The sequence below is a fragment of the Ahaetulla prasina genome, chromosome 1 (genome assembly GCF_028640845.1).
Source record: "Ahaetulla prasina isolate Xishuangbanna chromosome 1, ASM2864084v1, whole genome shotgun sequence".
NCBI classification, from domain to species: Eukaryota; Metazoa; Chordata; class Lepidosauria; order Squamata; family Colubridae; genus Ahaetulla; species Ahaetulla prasina.
The window spans coordinates 102583727-102601140 of NC_080539.1; the positions used below are offsets into that span (position 1 = coordinate 102583727).

At 37.0% G+C, this 17414-nt stretch overlaps 2 protein-coding genes across 5 annotated transcripts in view; one reads left to right on the forward strand and one right to left on the reverse strand.

The window, feature by feature from the left end:
- The window catches only part of TXLNB (taxilin beta), a 33477-nt gene extending 29211 nt beyond the window's left edge, over positions 1-4266 (forward strand). Inside the window, exons 9-10 of the mRNA XM_058170684.1 lie at positions 2844-2939; positions 3719-4266. Of these exons, the coding sequence (XP_058026667.1) occupies positions 2844-2939; positions 3719-4261 (639 nt within the window). The 3' untranslated portion in view covers positions 4262-4266. The remainder of the gene's footprint in view (positions 1-2843; positions 2940-3718) is intronic.
- The window catches only part of HECA (hdc homolog, cell cycle regulator), a 76843-nt gene that overhangs the window by 41033 nt on the left and 18396 nt on the right, over positions 1-17414 (reverse strand). For 3 of the 4 annotated variants that reach the window (XR_009153620.1, XM_058170697.1, XM_058170717.1), the window contains exons 3-4: positions 16867-17021; positions 15727-15768 (exon numbers count right to left, since the gene is read on the reverse strand). Coding sequence is in view for 3 of the 4 variants with exons in the window: in XM_058170697.1 (XP_058026680.1) it covers positions 15727-15768; positions 16867-17021 (197 nt within the window). In the remaining variant the exon portion in view is untranslated. Of the gene's footprint in view, positions 1-10207; positions 15769-16866; positions 17022-17414 lie in introns of those variants that run through there. The other variant, XM_058170709.1, reaches the window with a different exon arrangement.

Sequence of the window (17414 nt, forward strand, 5' to 3'; positions counted from 1 at the left end):
GGCCCTGTAAGGATAGAAACAAAGTTCTGTCCTAGCCATTTTTTATGGAATCAGTGTAATACAATTCTGTGAACTTTTGAGTTTGCAGCATAATATGAAAATGTCCATGAAAGGTTCATGTTGTAAATATTAAGGCCATTTGTATTACTAGGATTTATTTGCAAAACATGGGACTCTGAAGGTCATAGCATTAGCCATAATAAAATGAAGGTCATGGCATTAGCCATAATAAAAGCTGTATTTATAATCACAACTCAACACAACTATTTTGTTCTAATGCCATCCGTTTAGCTCTCTTGCTTTGTTATCTTCTTGTAAGCATTTTCATTTAGAGATGAAAAGACTGTGAAGTTCTTGGTTATCATGGTTTATCAAACTGTGAAAGAAACCCTACTGCTAGACGCCACAGACCATGTTTTTTAAAAGCTCAGGAAACAGTGATCAGATGATAGAATCATTAATTCATTTGGTTAAATTTATAACAGTTCAGAATGTTGTTAATGGAATAGAATGAAATGGTATTAAGCTGAAAACAGATTCTTATGAAAAATGTTCCATGCTGACGTCAACCCTACAAACTATTTAAGAAGCTGGTAATATTTTCAGTTTATTCACTGCTTAGAATTATCCACAAAATCACCATTAAGTTGTCATTGTATTATTCATTTATTTTTTTTTCAAAAAAATTGGAAAACATATATAAATTGATGATGCTATTGCAACAGCATTCTGTAAGATCACCTACTCCTGCTTGCCTAACAGAAAAAAAAATAGCAAGTGTTATATCTGTATTCACATGCTTATGTTTTGTAATATTACATACAGACTGATATTTACTCTGATAATCTCCAGAAAGGGGAAAAAAGAGCCAAGATATCAGTTTTAAAGTACTTTGGCAACTGCGTGGTCATATGTATTTATTATGCACCTTTGATTTTCCCTTATTATGCACCATTCTATCTTCATAATGTGACCACAGTAGTCAAAATAAGAATGAATGCTAGGGCTGGCATCAAAACTTATTTACATACTTTTTGGATATGAAAGCATATATTTGAATCCTAAAGTACAATTCCAGGAAGAAGGCAGAAAAATTCATTTGCATTGTATTTGGACATGAAATATGATATTAATGTAGGAAAGGGTTTCCTACCATTCCTTCTCTCATCATTGTAGAAAAAACATCTCTGCAACATATGAGATCTTCCTTCCTTCCTTCCTTCCTGATCCCTTTATTCAAGCCCTCATGCATTTGCTTCCAACTGTTATAGACTGATAATTTACATTATTTTAATTAATTAGTTTTCTGCTGGTGGTTCATAGCTTGCTGTTCAAAATAAATGGTTTTGTTGTAGACCATTTTGTTCCCCCGTAGATGAAGGTATAGAAATGTAAAAAAGGTAGTTATGATATAAGGGAACATGGGGAGGCTAACCAGTTTGGGTGATTTTCCCCTTCCCCTTCCCCCAGCCTATGTTTTCAGGATGGGAAGTCATGCAATGTTCCTAAAAATGTGGTGCAGCACAGGTTGCTAGATGGAACTAACAAGAAAACTGTTGAAAGAATTATAGATAGGAATAAGAAATCATGAAACAAATACTGGTACATAGAAGCAAGGAAAGAGAATAATTAAAATATGAGTATTTATACAGTTTAGGTTTTGGTGGGCAGGGTAATTTCTGAAATATTCCCCATCTCTAATGTTTTTTTCAGTCCAGTCACTCAAATGGGGAATATTTAATAGAATCTCAATATATCCACCAATATCTTACTATTTTCTGTTCCCTCTTCATGGGGAATGTCTGTCTACACGAAGTGTGCCTGTCTATTAATAAAGTAGTATCCACCAGTAGAATGGATAACTCCCTTTATGTGTTTTCCAGTGCTCTGACCTCCCTTAACAAGCAGGAAGCAATGTTTACACTACTGTGAATTACGTTCATTCACAGTCAGTAAGGTTTGTCCAAACAATGTTTCAAAGAAATATTTCTCAACTAGTGGTGTGCTGCTACCGGTATTCCCTGGTTCGGGCGAACTGGCAGCGGCAGGTTCACCCAATCCAGCATGCGCAGAAGCATCGCACATGAGTGCAAGCGTGCCCACGAGCGAACTGATAGCGACAGGTTTTGAAACCCACCCGTTCTCAACACACCTTATCTCCTTTGGCAAGCTGCTATGTAAATTGTTTCCAACCGCAGTACAAGACAAAACTTGGAACAGTCTCTCAGAGTCACGGAATGAACAAATTATTTCCTGCAAAAGCCCACTCCCGTTTGCTCTTCTTTTATTTCCTATGGGAGGGGCCAATTATCTCCAAGGTGTGGCCTTACTCCTGAGTCAACCCTTTTTTGTTAATTTTGGCAGTTCTGCACATGCGCGCACTGGGAACGCGCTCCAGCTGTTCCTCTGTCTCGCTGCTATCTATCTCCCTCTCTGCCTCCAACAAGGAGCCCTCGTCTGAGCTTTCGCCAACCCCCAGGACTGGCCCAAGTTCCTCCCCAACCTCCACACTGTTCGACTCTGCTGCCAGCTCTGCTGGCTGCCAGTGGGCCACAACACCCAGTCTCAAGAAAATTGAAGACTACTACATCAAATAGCATATGGAGAGAGAAAGGAAGCTTAGTCACATGAATAGATACACTCATGTATCTTGGCCAAGTATCCTTGAGAGCAATAATTGGGAACCATCTACGACTCTAGGATTCCCATACAATATCCATTAAATTAATATGGAGGTTGTGTGAGAGTTTAATTAGCTTACGCAGCCCTAAGGAAAACCATTTAGAAAAAGTCAAATTTAACTTTCCTGCTCTGTTCACTAGATTTTGATTTTTTTTTTACAGATGACAAAGAAAATGAAAAAACTGGAAAAGGATACAGCCACGTGGAAATCAAGGTTTGAGAACTGTAACAAAGCTTTACTGGACATGATAGAAGAGGTACGAACCAAATTTTAAAATCAGTTGCATATAAAAGCCATATAATCTTCTTCATTAAAATGTTCTTAATAATGGAGCTATGACATCACTATTACTGGAAAGATTTCCAGTACTGTTCATACTTACTTGTCTGCTCAGTGGCAGTTAATAAATGAAGTAACAGAGTTATGTAAGCACTTGTTGCATGTGGGAATTGAAACGACAAAATTAAAGAAATCTGAAATTTGGGGTTACACTTTAATTCAGAGGCAATCTAGCTGTCAGCATGCATGGTCAACTGGAGTACTTAGCAGCCACTGGATAACATTTGCACAATCCAATTATTCCATTTACATTTTTCACTGAGCAAGTTAGGCAGAATATTTTTTAAAAAAAGACTTTTAACATGATTTAAATGCAATAATAAAATGACTTGGGCTGGCTTCATGCATTGCAGAAGTGAAAGGCTAACAGTAACATGCTATAATTTGTAATTTCCCAATTTCCCCTTTCACACACACCCTTTCGCATCCTGCCAGCTAAAATTAGCATCTCTAAGAAGTCTTAGCTGGCTCTATAGATTTGCATAAATTAAATGTAAAATCTCAGGGAATAAAAGGTCCAGAATACCACAAATTTTGCAGAAATGGCAAGCGAATGGTAAGATCTTGAGGTTACCTTTTTAAGTAATATTTGAACAAGCAAACAAAAATGGAGGAGAGATTTGTCTGGCCATTTAGATTCTCTTCTGTATCAGCTTGGCAGCCTTCAAATGTTTTGCTTTTTTTACTCTCTCATAGAAAGCAATGAGGGCCAAGGAATATGAATGCTTTGTAGTGAAAATTCAAAGACTAGAAAATCTTTGCAGAGCTCTGCAGGAGGAACGGAATGTATTGTATAAAAAAATAAAAGAAGCACAATTCCCTGAAGAGAACAAGGAAGAGGAAGCAGAAGATGATGAGGAGGAGGAAGAACAACAAGCTGGAGTGGAGGATAGTCTGGAGAATAAGACAACAGTTACAAGTCAGGCTATTGATGAGCCATCTGCCACCAGTGAAATTATCCCAAAAGATTTGGCTACAGCTTTCATGGTGACTCATGTGAATATGCCTGTGATCCCAACCAATGAAGAAAAAGTGGAAGAACTACATGATCGCGAAGTATGTGACCCAATTTGTCCTCCTGAGATATTGGCTTCTTGCAAGCCACAAGGCAATCAGGACTGCTGTATTGATCCAACATCCATGCCCAAAGCACAGGAACCAGAGGGGGACACAGTAGAACTTGGTCCAGATCATCCAGTGTTGAAGCTCTCAAATACTGACATGGAAGAAGTTGATTAGCACCATATAATGATGCATTTTTCCCCAAAATGACATCTCCATCACTTCCCTAAATATTGCTGTTTTTCATAATAATATGGCTTTACAAGTGCTTTCAAATCTTCAATTTCATAGAATACACGCTGTTGTATCCCATGATTACTGGTGGTGTTTGAATTTGCTTTATTTCTCATTCAGGTAAAGCCAAGAGCTTCTCTATCATTTAGTAAAAATTATTAAATTAAATTAAATTAGAAATTAAGAGTTGTCATTTCCACCGGAAGTTTTAAAAAACGGGTAAGTCCTCCTATGGAAAGCCTACTCTCAAAATGCTCCAAATAAACTAAATAAATAAATAATTTATTTATTATTAAATAAATAAATAGGGAGGAGGTAAGTGTGCTTGAGACAGCAAAAGCTAGCAAGCCTTAGGGATGAAAGTAAAATGAATTTAAAAGTAGTAAAATGTAATGCCAGAATAGCAAACCCTAAACTACTGAGTCAATCAGTATTTCTAGTTTTTTTATTTTCAAACAAATTTATTTAGTTAAATTGACTTTGATTTCATTCCCTTTAAATTTGTCAATCTTACTTATTTGATCTGTCCCGGGAGTGGGATACCAAATAATAAATAAATAATCACTATCAGCAATATATTAACTGGTACAGAGATTTATACTCATGTGGAATATAAACCCAAAAAATCATAGATCAATTGGGTTCATTTATTATGTAAATTAGTAAGGCTAGAATTTAAAGTTCAAACATTTGAAGCTTAAATCGGGTATGATTAAAAAGAAATATTTCCAGTTATTTGTGCTGCTAAAACCTGAACTCCTTCCTACTACTCTCTAGTATTTCAAACATAAGGCATCTTGACCTAATTACCTAACAAGTACGCCTTATAATTTTCTGCTACTTTCATCATAGTTAAGTCTTTGGAAATGTTCTGGATTTCTGAAAACAAATGTTTTTGTTTTAAATTTATATGCCTTAAGCTGGAATCTGATATGAAGTGCTCTGTCATATGCTTTCTGATATAGAAATGACGGTGTTAACACTGATCCATATCCAAGTTTAGAATGGTTGTATTTGCATTTAAGATTACATCTTTAGTCATAAAATTTGACTTGAAAAGTAAACTAAAATTGGAAATCTTTCAAGATCCAGTACTAGAACAGGTACGCCTCAAACCTGGGTGTGGCATTTAATTTTTGCTTTCAAAAATTAGCTGTTCCTTTTGCGGCCAATTCTTTTGGGGTTATAAAATATGCAAAATGGCACACCTCTGTTCCTATATTCTACATCAGCAGTCCCCAAACTTCTTGCACTAGAGGATTTCATAGAAGACAATATTTTCATGGACTGCGGAGGCGAATGATTTTGATTTCACTCGCCTGCCACTCACCTCCAGCTGTGCACTCCAGTTCCTAACCAGCCATGGACAGGTACTGGTCCATGGTTCAAGATTGGGAACTCCTGTTCTGCATTCGTATTTTATATTACAAATAATTCATCTGCCTTATTTTTAAATTGTCATTATTCAAACATGTATGACCACAATCTAGTACCTGAGTTTGTCCTTCGATTCCCCTGAATTAAACAATGATTCAGTATGTTAGCTAGACTATATGATTTTATGCCTATCTATTGAATTCACATGTTTTTAAAACTGGATCACATCTGAAGAATTCTAGCCTAGTTTCAATATTAAGATTTTCATTTATAACCCCCTTAGTATTTGAAACCTTGCCTTAATAGATTCCATTTGCTGGGATTTTTTTTTCCTGTTTCTTTTATTAGACAAAAGCTCACATTTCTACAAAAGCTGTCAGATGTGAATATTTTTTATGGGGACTATAAACAGAAATTTGAATTAGGCCTAATAATGATCAGATTCTTCAAAACAACTGAGAGATATTATCTCAGTAATGTGAAGAACCATCTGAAAAATAGTTGATAATATTTGTCTGAGATCCTCTAGCTATACATTACCACCTGTATTGAAGAGATTCAAATTAGGGATGAATCCAGAACCAATTTCACAGTAGGAATCTCTCAGCATTAGACATTAGAAAATCTATTTGAAGATCTCTATACTATTACATTGTACTGTATAATTTATTGTGATTGCACTTTGGAGAATGGGAGAGCAGGTTGGTCTCCAAACCAATTTTAAAATATTAGAAATTACTACAAAGGCAAAGCAGAAAGCAGTGTTACATGTAAGAGCAATAACACCAGGTCTTTGATCCAATAGCCCCACCCAAGCAGGCAGAGTCTGTAAGACAAGCCAAATGAATCATTAATAAGTAGCAAGTCTATACCTGAGATTTTCATTGAACTGACAACATCTATCACGCAGAAATGAGAAGCAACTATAGCAAGTTTGTAGAGTGCTGCAAAAATATCTTTTGAAAACCCTTGTCAGATCCAAATTAATAGTTAGATGTTTCTAGGGGCTATTACAAATAGAATACTGGCTACAAAATGATTGCTGAAGTATTCTGCTTGAGTGGTTCACCTCATGGTTATCTCATAAATTTTCGTATCATTCCTCGTGGAAACATACATATATAATCAACGTACTTGAAAACAGTGAACGGACAGAATAAGGGTTTCCACCTACTCAACTTTTCTGACTTTTCAAAGCCATAAATATTGAATGGCTGGTGCACACATAGCTCTAATTCAGCAGCAACTCACAACTTTATCCATTGTACTTACAGACCAAGAATTTCAAGCAGCCAGAAAGAGCCAGCCAGAACTGATGGTCACATTTTTCAGTTTCTACATGACATTAGCAACTAAATGAACTTTATTTGTTGTTTTATATAACTGTAAGGTGGTTGGGATGTTTGAGACACAGGTAGTACTCGACTTAATAACCAGCCACTTACAACAGATCCCAAAAAAGGGATCACAGGATTCGAAGTGCATTTTGGGCACTCAGCCCATAAATGCACCAGCCTGTATTTATGGCTCTTTCCTACATCCTGTGGACATGTAACTGCAATTTACATTTTGTTTTTTCTTAACTATCATGGGTTTGCTTCATATCTATCATGCTCATTTAAAGACACCAAAAAAAGGTCATAAAATCTGGTGGTCATGTGGTGATCCGCTTTACAACTTGAAATCACGGGTTCAATTATTATAAATCAAGGACTACCTGTAACTTGTTTACAAATGTTTTAGAAAATAATGTAAAATTTGCTATTACTAAGGAAACTCTGGAAGCCTTAGTTATATGATATAAATGGATAACAGCTGATCAAAAGTTGCTGCTGGATAATATTTCATGAAATGAAAGTCGTGCAGATTATTAAACAAAGATTATTCCTCCAAATTGCTGTTACCTTGCTTTCAGGCCCAAATGCCTGTTCTGACCACCAAAACAGTGAACCCTATTTAAAGAAGGATTAAACTTTCACAAGCAAGTCTTGTAACCTGAATCTCGGAAGCCAAGTGATGTCTCATTTGTTTTTTGAGGGGGTGAGGAGTTCAGCAAAAATTAAGTAGCACATTCAAACCCTAACGTTAGTCAAGAAATGTGTCCCAGCATATTTCCTCTGAAAGAGCCTATCCTCAGTTTCGGGACAATACATTCTTGACTGCTTCATGTTTGTGTTTAGATATACCAGTTACGGAGATCCAGGGGTGAAATCCAGCAGGTTCTGAAAGGTTCTGGAGAACCGGTAGCGGAAATTTTGAGTGGTTTGGAGAACCGGCAAATACCACCTCTGGCTGGCCCCAGAATGTGGTGGGAATGGAGATTTTGCAATACCCTTTCCCTGAAGTGGGGGTGGGAATGGAGATTTTGCAATACCCTTTCCCTGGAGTGGGGGTGGGAATGGAGATTTTGCAGTATCCTTCCCCTGCCATGTCCACCAAGCCACACCATGCCCACCAAGCCACGCTCACAGAACCGGTAGTAAAAAAAAATGGATTTCACCATTGCGGAGATCAGAATGGATTTCACTGAAATGCTCGTAACAGATATGTCTAGATCAGGGGAGTCCAAACGTGGCCCCTTGAAGAATGGTGAACTTCAACTCCCAGAATTCCCCAGCAGCATGAGCTATAAGTATGAGCAAGTTTCTGGCTGGAGAATTCTGGAAGTTGAAGTCCACCACTCTTCAAGGGGCCACATTTGGAATCCCTGAGAGGGTGATCCAAAAATAAGACTTTCCAGAACAGTCTCACTGGATAGAAACATATTTTGGGACTAATACCATTCAGTGGATAGCTCAGGCTGTTAGGAGCCTGTTATTAGAACACAATAGCCTGCAATTACTGCAGGTTCAAGCCCAGCCCAAGGTTTACTCAGCCTTCCATCCTTTATAAGGTAGGTAAAATGAGGACCCAGATTGTTGGGGGGGCAATAAGTTGACTTTGTAAATATACAAATAGAATGAGACTATTGCCTTATACACTGTAAGCCGCCCTGAGTCTTTGGAAAAGGGCGGGATATAAATGTAAATTAAAAAAAAAATTAAAGATGTTCTACCAAATGAGACTTTGGCGTAATCCAATTTTTTAATATCAAACTAATGATATTGATGGAGGACCAGTTTGCAGACATCCACCAGTAAAACCCTTATATTATTGAAAAAAGGACTATACGTTCTCCCTCAAAAGGACAGAAAGCCATTTTATGAATTAATGCATATGCAGATATAGTGTCAGGAACAATACAACAATCTATGGTTGCATCCTAGAAAGTCACAAAGACGTAATCAGGTGAAGCAAACGTTGTCTGGCCATCCATTAAATTTTGGTGTGCACTCATTTAAGAGTTTGTCATCAAATCTCAACCATGTTTTGCAATGGCTGTAAGGGCTTTCTTATTGCTGTTGCCAGAAGCATATATATTCATTTTATTGGCTACGTGCTTCAGAATTAGCAATAGCATCAACTGCAGAAGTCATGAAAGGTATTGTTTTATTCATGAGATAAAGTGCCTGAAACAATCCAATCTTGTCACATCAGAGAATCAGAATCAAAAGTAGTCATTCAGTTCAACCCTGTTCAATGCAAAAATGCAAATTCAAGCATACATCCAAAGACACAATGATGCCACTTGAATGCATTCAGTGAAGGAATACCCAACCCCTTTTCAGGTTTCTATTGTTGAATGTCAAATAATAGATTTTCCCTCTATCATTTAATAGAAATCTGCATCCCTTCCAGTTAAACACATTATCCCAAATACTGCACTCTGAAAAAACTGGGGGGAAAAGACCTAACCTCTTTACATTAGCCAGTTATTTAAACATTAGCCAGTTATTTAAAAAGTGATGAATACAATCAAATGCTTCTTTTTCTTTTGCAAGGCTAAGTATATCCAGCTCTTTCAGTTGTTCTTCAGAGATCAGAGATGAACCAGAGTTCCATTAATAAAGGATGGTAGGACTGGGTAAGACCTGTTGTTGGTGAAACTTACTTCATACCTATTGTCTTGGCTGTTTGGCTTCCTGAATGAGCTATTCCAGGTGGCAATTTCAGATGCTGTATAATTCGTTGCTGGAGTTCTTGTGTGACTGAAACTAAGTTAGAGGGCTGGGGAATTCTGGTAGTTGAAGTCTACAAGTCTTCAAGTTGCCAAGGTCTCTGCTTTAAAGCCTACCAGTGTTCTGAAACTGAACAATATTGCAAAGGTCTCTCAGGCCTTCTGACATAATGTGAATTTGGGCTGACAAAGCCACTCTGGATTCTGCTTGGTGCTGAATCTTATCTTGAATCTGGAGTTGAATCTACAGTTCAACTCTACTTGGTGCTGAATCGTATCTTAAAGAATAGGGCCCTGCATTTTCATGGTAACAACAGACACTAAAAAGACCCTTGTGTTATTTCTATTATCTTACTTTAAAAATACTTCTGCAGCATGCTTTGCCCAGGCCTCCTACACACAACACTGTGAATCTTTATCTGGACTAGTTTAAAACAGCCACAAACATAATCCACCACAATTTATTCTTTTAATACAGATAAATCACAACCCCAAAACGTAACACCACAAAAATGGCATCATAAACAATTGTTTAAAGTTTATCAACATTCATTTGCTATGTACATATTTTTCCCCTGCAAAAGTGCAATCCAAAACTTTTTTTTTTCCTTTTGAGGAAAAAAGGCTTTTACTGACAAACGCAAACAGGGCAAGGTGGATACCTCACAACAATTTGCCCTTGCATACCTCGTACAATTAAATCAAGAAGAAAATTAAATTTGCTACATGTCTTCCTATCAAAAGAGCACACTGACAGAATCACCTGTTGCCTCAAATCTGGTTTTCAGTCATTTACTCACTTAAAATGATCAAATAAGCATCAGAGTCATATAGTCTCAGGTGCACTTAATGTTTTTAAACGAAGTTTAAAATGTATGTGTTTGTGATCAAAGATTCTTTCAAGCTGAATTGTAATACTATTCTGCTGTTTTTAAGAACACGTTTTTCTTTTTCTTCATGAAGCGGGGGGGAGGGAATGTAGGATTAACATTTAATATCTTCATTTTGCTATTTGTATGTGGAGGTGTGGTTACCCACATGGAACAATTTTCTGCCGCAATGCTAACATTGTGTTATCAAATACAAATGCCACGGAGAATCAAGTTTGGAAAAGATCATGTGAACACAGCAAAAGAATTTAACATGGTCTTCCAATTTTTAAGAGGAAAACCAATTCACAGATATAATACAGACGTTATGGTGGTGGCGGAAAGAAATTTCTGCCAGATACAGTATAGGATACATCTCTGTTGCACACTTCAGCAAAGTGAAATGGCTATATATGTAAATGCACATGGAGACGATAAGTGGCAGTTCTAAAACAACTGTGGGAACTTAGAAAAAGATGTAGCTGCTTTAACATTTCAAAGAAAGCTAACCTGTTCACTGTCTACCACAGTGAAATCCCTTGTCTTTCAAGGGATTTCTACAGCCCTAATTTATGTGGTATTGTATTATATGCAATCATCAAGAAAGTTATTTTGGGGAGGTACTGATGATGCTAACCAACAATAGATAGTTTATACACCATAGATATCAATCTAATATCAGGTTGGTTTTAAGGAATTTCTGATATGCTTTCTTTAATGAAAAAAAAAGAAATGCATTTATTTGTAAGATTTATATTAGCATGTAAACAGCTCAGAAATTATTTTTGCTAATGAAAGTGAATGCCCTTTTCTGTGCAATTCATTCAATTTAGATCCTACTTTCTCAATGTCTTGATCCTGTATCATTTAAGATTAATTGCAATTCTGCAAATGCCTTTTTTAAATGGCCATACACACAACATGCACTTGTGGAGACATAATTTGAGCAGATGCTAAAATATAACCAACACATCCCATAGAACCCAATTTTCATACTGCCAGCTTCAATGAATACATGAAGCCCCCTAGGAGCAATTTTCTTCAATACTGAAGGATGCTAAATATCTGCAGGGGGTGTGCACAAGAAACCGTCTCCCTCCCTCCCTCTCTCTCATACTAACTGATAACCTAAAAAAACGGATGGCTATAGATATGAGCTTTCCTGGACTCATACTGATCCACACAGAGTAAAGTAGAGAGGAGTAATGATAGCCCCTATGAAACTTGTTACCGAATAATTCCTGACATATTTAACATTGTGTTCTATGCATGCAGGTTGTGGGTAATGCATGCACATAAATATGAGTTCCCGGCCTCTATCATTCCTGTATAATTTAATGTCAATCAAATATATCAATTAGGAAGGAACTCTATGCCTCAGGCAGTGACATATATACAACTGCCAATGGTCATATCTTTACATGGTGACGGGAAAGAGCAACATGATTTATAATCCAAACCAAATGCTAAATTGTACACGGCATGCAAATTAGAAAATAAACAGCATCAGAAAGGCCTCAATAGAAAAATCCAATTGAGTTGAAAAGTAAAATACTTCACTACTGTTTCCCTATCTTGAATAGTTACAATAATGTTAACAATAAATGTTTTTAGAAATTAGAATCCAAATATTTCAGATTCATATGCAAGCTATGAAAACAATTTGAGTCTTACAGGACTGAAAGAAAACATAGTTCATCAGACCACATATTATTGGATATCCATTTTATTATACTTTTGAAGCATGTGTGTCTTTTCATTCATGCCTGCCATGATCCCAATGCAGCATTTTCCTTTTAATAGATTATTGTTGCTACACAATGTTTATTATCCAGTACAAAATTTGGAGTGATTAGATCCACCAAAACTCTACAGAGCTTACACACACTAGAACAATCTTCCCCCAAATAACACTCTTCAGTTGGTCTGAAAACTGGTATTCCCAAATCTGCGAGTTACAGACCCAACATGGAAACAAAGCAGAGAAAACTGCACTTAAAAATTGCAATTATTTCTCTGTATAACTTTTTTTCAGGGCTACTTGATGGAGGTTGCATCATGTTGAAGAACTGCTAATCTCCCCCCTCACCTAAATTACCTTAGTCTTCCCCCAGAGCTGTTTTGAGCTAAGTAGCCTAGCACAGTCATCCAAATTATAACTGAATGTTGCTATTGCTACATTTCACAACAACTCTGGAAAAGGAAAGCCCACACTGACTCATCACATCATTGCAATAGACTCCAAATTATCACATGCAATATCCATAAAAACCTAAAAGAAAATTATATTGCAAAATCTTATCACAAATTTCTGATGTGACAGCTCATTTGCTCCTTAGTGCTGATCTACAGAAGTTAGTTACCTACTCATCTTTGGAAATAATGTTATAATTCAATAAAACATTCAATTTTCAAGTAGATCATTTGTTTCTAATGTTGAACGATTTGTGCTGAAAAACCAAATACTTAAGACTACCAAATTTCAAAAGACTGAGCATTCACTTTTAACAAAAAAAAATTGCACATGTACAGATAAAGTAACTACAATACTGATAAAAGAACAATAATCACAAAACAATTATTTTGTTCTTAAATTTCTTCGGTTTCAATTATTTCACTTTTAATTTCTCATAAATTAGAAGTTTTTAAAAATTAAGTAAAAGTGCCATTTCAAAATAGGTACCAAAAAGCGGCTTTAACCTGTTTGAATACGACTTAATTCAAGCTAGCATTCAAAAGACATAAAATTAATTCCACAAATCATGGGGCACAATGCACCACACATGATGACATGTATCCAAAACAGCAGGCAGGTTCAAAATATTGAGGTCTATTATTCAACACGTGTAAGCCATTAATTACTAAGATCTTTAGCAGCTCTTCTGAACCATCAACCCTTGCATGAACTTAAATATGCTTAAGTCTTTTAACTGATTTCTTGCCTGTTTATACATAGCCCATATCTGCACACATAATCTTGGGAGTATTTCTGCAGAAATTTTTTCAGATGATATGTGAATAACTAATAAAAACTGTTCTATAAACACCATTCAGTTTTAGAGAACACTTTTGAAATACTGTAAAGAAATTATTAAATATTTCAACCTATAGGACAATTAATTCACAGGTAGGTACACTAATCTATCATCCTTCATTTAGTTTGAACATAGTTTACTATAACTGTACCAAGAGACAAGGATTAATCACAATGAAAAAATCTGCAGCATAAATTGCAGATACCTCTCTTGATAACAGATTTTGTAATGAGTTTTGCAGCACTACCAAACACCCTAAGGTGACTTTAAAATGCTTGAAAAAAGCTGAAATAACACAACTTATTAAAATTGCAAGCTTGGGGTTTTTTGTAAAAATTTCCCTGACTGTTTGAATTACAGTGTTAGTGGAAACAGTATGATCTGTCAGTGAGAGTAACTATGATTATCAAATATATATCCCAGGAAGACACTATGCAAAAATAAAACAGTTTTAAACAGTGCATTTTCTGACATAGTATTACATTCATTTGTCAATGGTTAAGTTTATCTCAACAAACAGAGCCTCAAACTGTATTAACCAGCACTACTAATATTATCAAGTCCTCATTTTGCTCCCAGGAATGATGTAAATTCAACAAAGGAGCAAAATATGAAGATAATCATTGGACAGAGGCACACACAAGGAAAATGTCTTTGAAAAGCTGGCTGTACAACTACCCAGCATCCTTTCTTAGTTCATCTAAAATGTACAGATAGGATCTGCATACAAACGTGAAGTCTGTGGATTAACATTAAGCAATGGAGAGGTTATGACAATTTGTGACACCTCTTCCATGTTATATTAGGCCTTGAAATATAGAGTGCATTGGAAAAGGCAGTAGTAATGGGAGTGCTGCTTACGATGGAACCACTTTCTATTCCCCTCAACATCTTCAAAATCTGTTGAGTCTCCCACTCTTCAGAACTGATTTTCAGGGCACAGTGGAAGACGGCAGGGACTACCTTATCCACTGGTGGGATTCAAATAATTTAACAACCGGTTCGCCAGGGTCATGTTGGTTGTTTTGGGAGGCGTGGCCCATCCCTGTCCTCCAGCTCCACCGCACATGCAGGATAAGCCTCCCGCAACGGCCAACCTGACGCTGGGCAAACTGGTTGCTAAATTAAACATACACACACCGCTATCTAAGTGGATCCGGGATGCTACACTACACTGCAATGGAGAAATGAGCAACAAAGCAGCCAGCACGCGGGAAGGGGGAGGAGCTGGGAGAAGAAAGAGGGAAAGCAGCCTTCTTTCCTTGTGCTGGCCGCTCCACTGCCCATTTTTCCATTGCAGAGCAGCATCCACTTTGATAGCAGGGGATCCACTTTGATAGCAGGGGTAATTTAACAACCGGTTCCCTTGAACCAGTGCGAACCGGCTGAATCCCTACACTGACCTTATCTATAAGAAGAACTCTACTCCCATGATGCTGGATTTCACACTTCATCTGGGCAGACCTACAATTTTCTTTCTTCTACATGTTCATGAAAATCTGTTCATCTCTCCAACCTACAATAAACTTCTCCATATCTTGAAGTCACTGTTTCATTTAACAATAAAGGGAACAAATAGAATGGAATTTCCTCTCCAACTTGGGTGAATGTCGACAACTTCCCAGATGTGATGGAACATCTTTGTCAGAATACCCAGGCAATGTGGTCCCAACACATCTGGAAAAGAACTAGGATAATATGATAGAGAGAGAGAGAAAAAGATGGCACTGCATCTCCAGCCTTCACTGAAATCATGGCAAGAGGACCTCTGTCTGAATGACACACATCTACACAGGAACACATGTACATAATCACGCAAAGCTGCTGCACTTTCCTTTCAATTAGAAAAAAAGCCCCCCTCCCCCTTACAGAGCAGATCTTATAAAAGATATGTAAAATAAATGGAACAATACTCATAAAATAGCTATTACTATGGCAAAGCTTTTGTCAATAAGCCTCGAGAACTTTAAACGAGGAAAATGGCTTCACAAAATGATAGTCCAAATTTCCACAGTGTGGACACTGCTGAACGTTGCTGTATTCTGAGAAATACTGCATCCCAATACGTACATCTATAACAGGTTTCCCACAGTGTTTACAGTTCAGCCGAGCCTGTAATAGGGGAGAGAGACAGAGAAAAAGAGAACAGAATTTCAAAAATCTCATAATTGGCTTCCACTGTCCATCAAACCCTATCATGCCTCTGTTTGTTTTATTCTTACTGAATATGCCTTGTGATTATAGCCTGATGGGCCAATTCCTACTACAGCTTGTACTTGGGAAAGCTTGCCTGAATAATAAAATGCGCGACATCAATCTCTTGTGTCTGTAGAATCAGCTATTAATTTTTTTTGTAGGTTAAAAAAAATGAATTGGTTACCTAGAGAGGATTGCATTTTACAATGCCTACATTGTAAACATAGATTTCATCTCTAGGTATATCAGACAAAAATGGAAGGCAAGGATTAAATCTAGGAGGATTTGATGCTTTTGATTCATTTTATCTTTACATCTGGCCACTACGACTCTGAAGAATTGAAACTGTTCCTCTAGGAGGGCATTTCCAGGAGATGGAACAGCATTGCACCACCATTTTTATCTCAATGCACACTGAGATAATGACAGTGCTATCTTCTCTATGTGTACATGCAATTCCACACTAGATGCTGTATAATGAAGATGTACAGGACACAGATAACAAACACATAAATTCTTCTTAATCATTAGCTGCAGTGCTCCGATAGTCACATGGGCCTTTCCTCATCACTGTGAATGGGAACAAGTACTGAAAGAAGGGTATTGTTGAAAAATGCTCAGTCAGGTAGAGCGAAGGTTCAAGCAGAGAATTAGCCTTGAATCATTGCACAGCTTGAAGACATCCAGGACTGACTCCCCCCACCCCAAGCCTCACAGAGCCTTATCTATTTGTTCCCAAAGGAAGGCAAGCAATCTAGGGAGATTCCTGTATTATAGGCAGAAAACAATAAAGTAGTTAGCCTGAACTCTATCCATGTGGGTCTAATTGCTTGCATTTGATCGGTACTGCTGGCAGAACCATATGCTTTTGGAAGAGAAGCAGCATCCATCAGAGAGTCATGAATGTATCCTCATCCATGAAATAGTGTCTAGACAGCTATCACTATATCTCGGAAGCTTGCCAAAACCGTGGAACATAATTTACTAAAATATGAACACTTTCATAATACTAACCTGACAACAAGGAGAGGCTGCTAGAATGTCATAAGTATACATGGTTCCCAGCTGATGCCAGCTTCCATCCCACCGAGATTTGCACTTTATGCAGATAATTTTATGAACCCCTTCTAAACAGTCTACACAAACAGCATATAGGTGCATAAGCCTTCCTGTGGAGAGATTTGTAAAAACAGAATATATCAAATGTATCATACATCATACAGAATTGTGAATTGCCTTTTTATTAGAAAATGCAAGAAATGAAGCATGCATTCAGCAAACATTGTTCCTAGCCATCTTCTGTCCAAATACCATTAAAGGAGGAAAGTCTGTTTTATTCAGAATTACAGTCCTAACTTCAAATGAAAATTATTCTTTCATTACTAGTTCTATCTAATGCTGACAGTCCACTGTCAATCGGTATTAGTTAGCTTCTAAATAGAGGGTTGTTGGAGTTTAGGTTGTAAAATTTAGTCTTTAAAAATTCAAAATTGATTTTTAATTAAACTACAAATCAACTATACTAAAACAAACACATGATCAATATGAGTAGCTCATTTGTC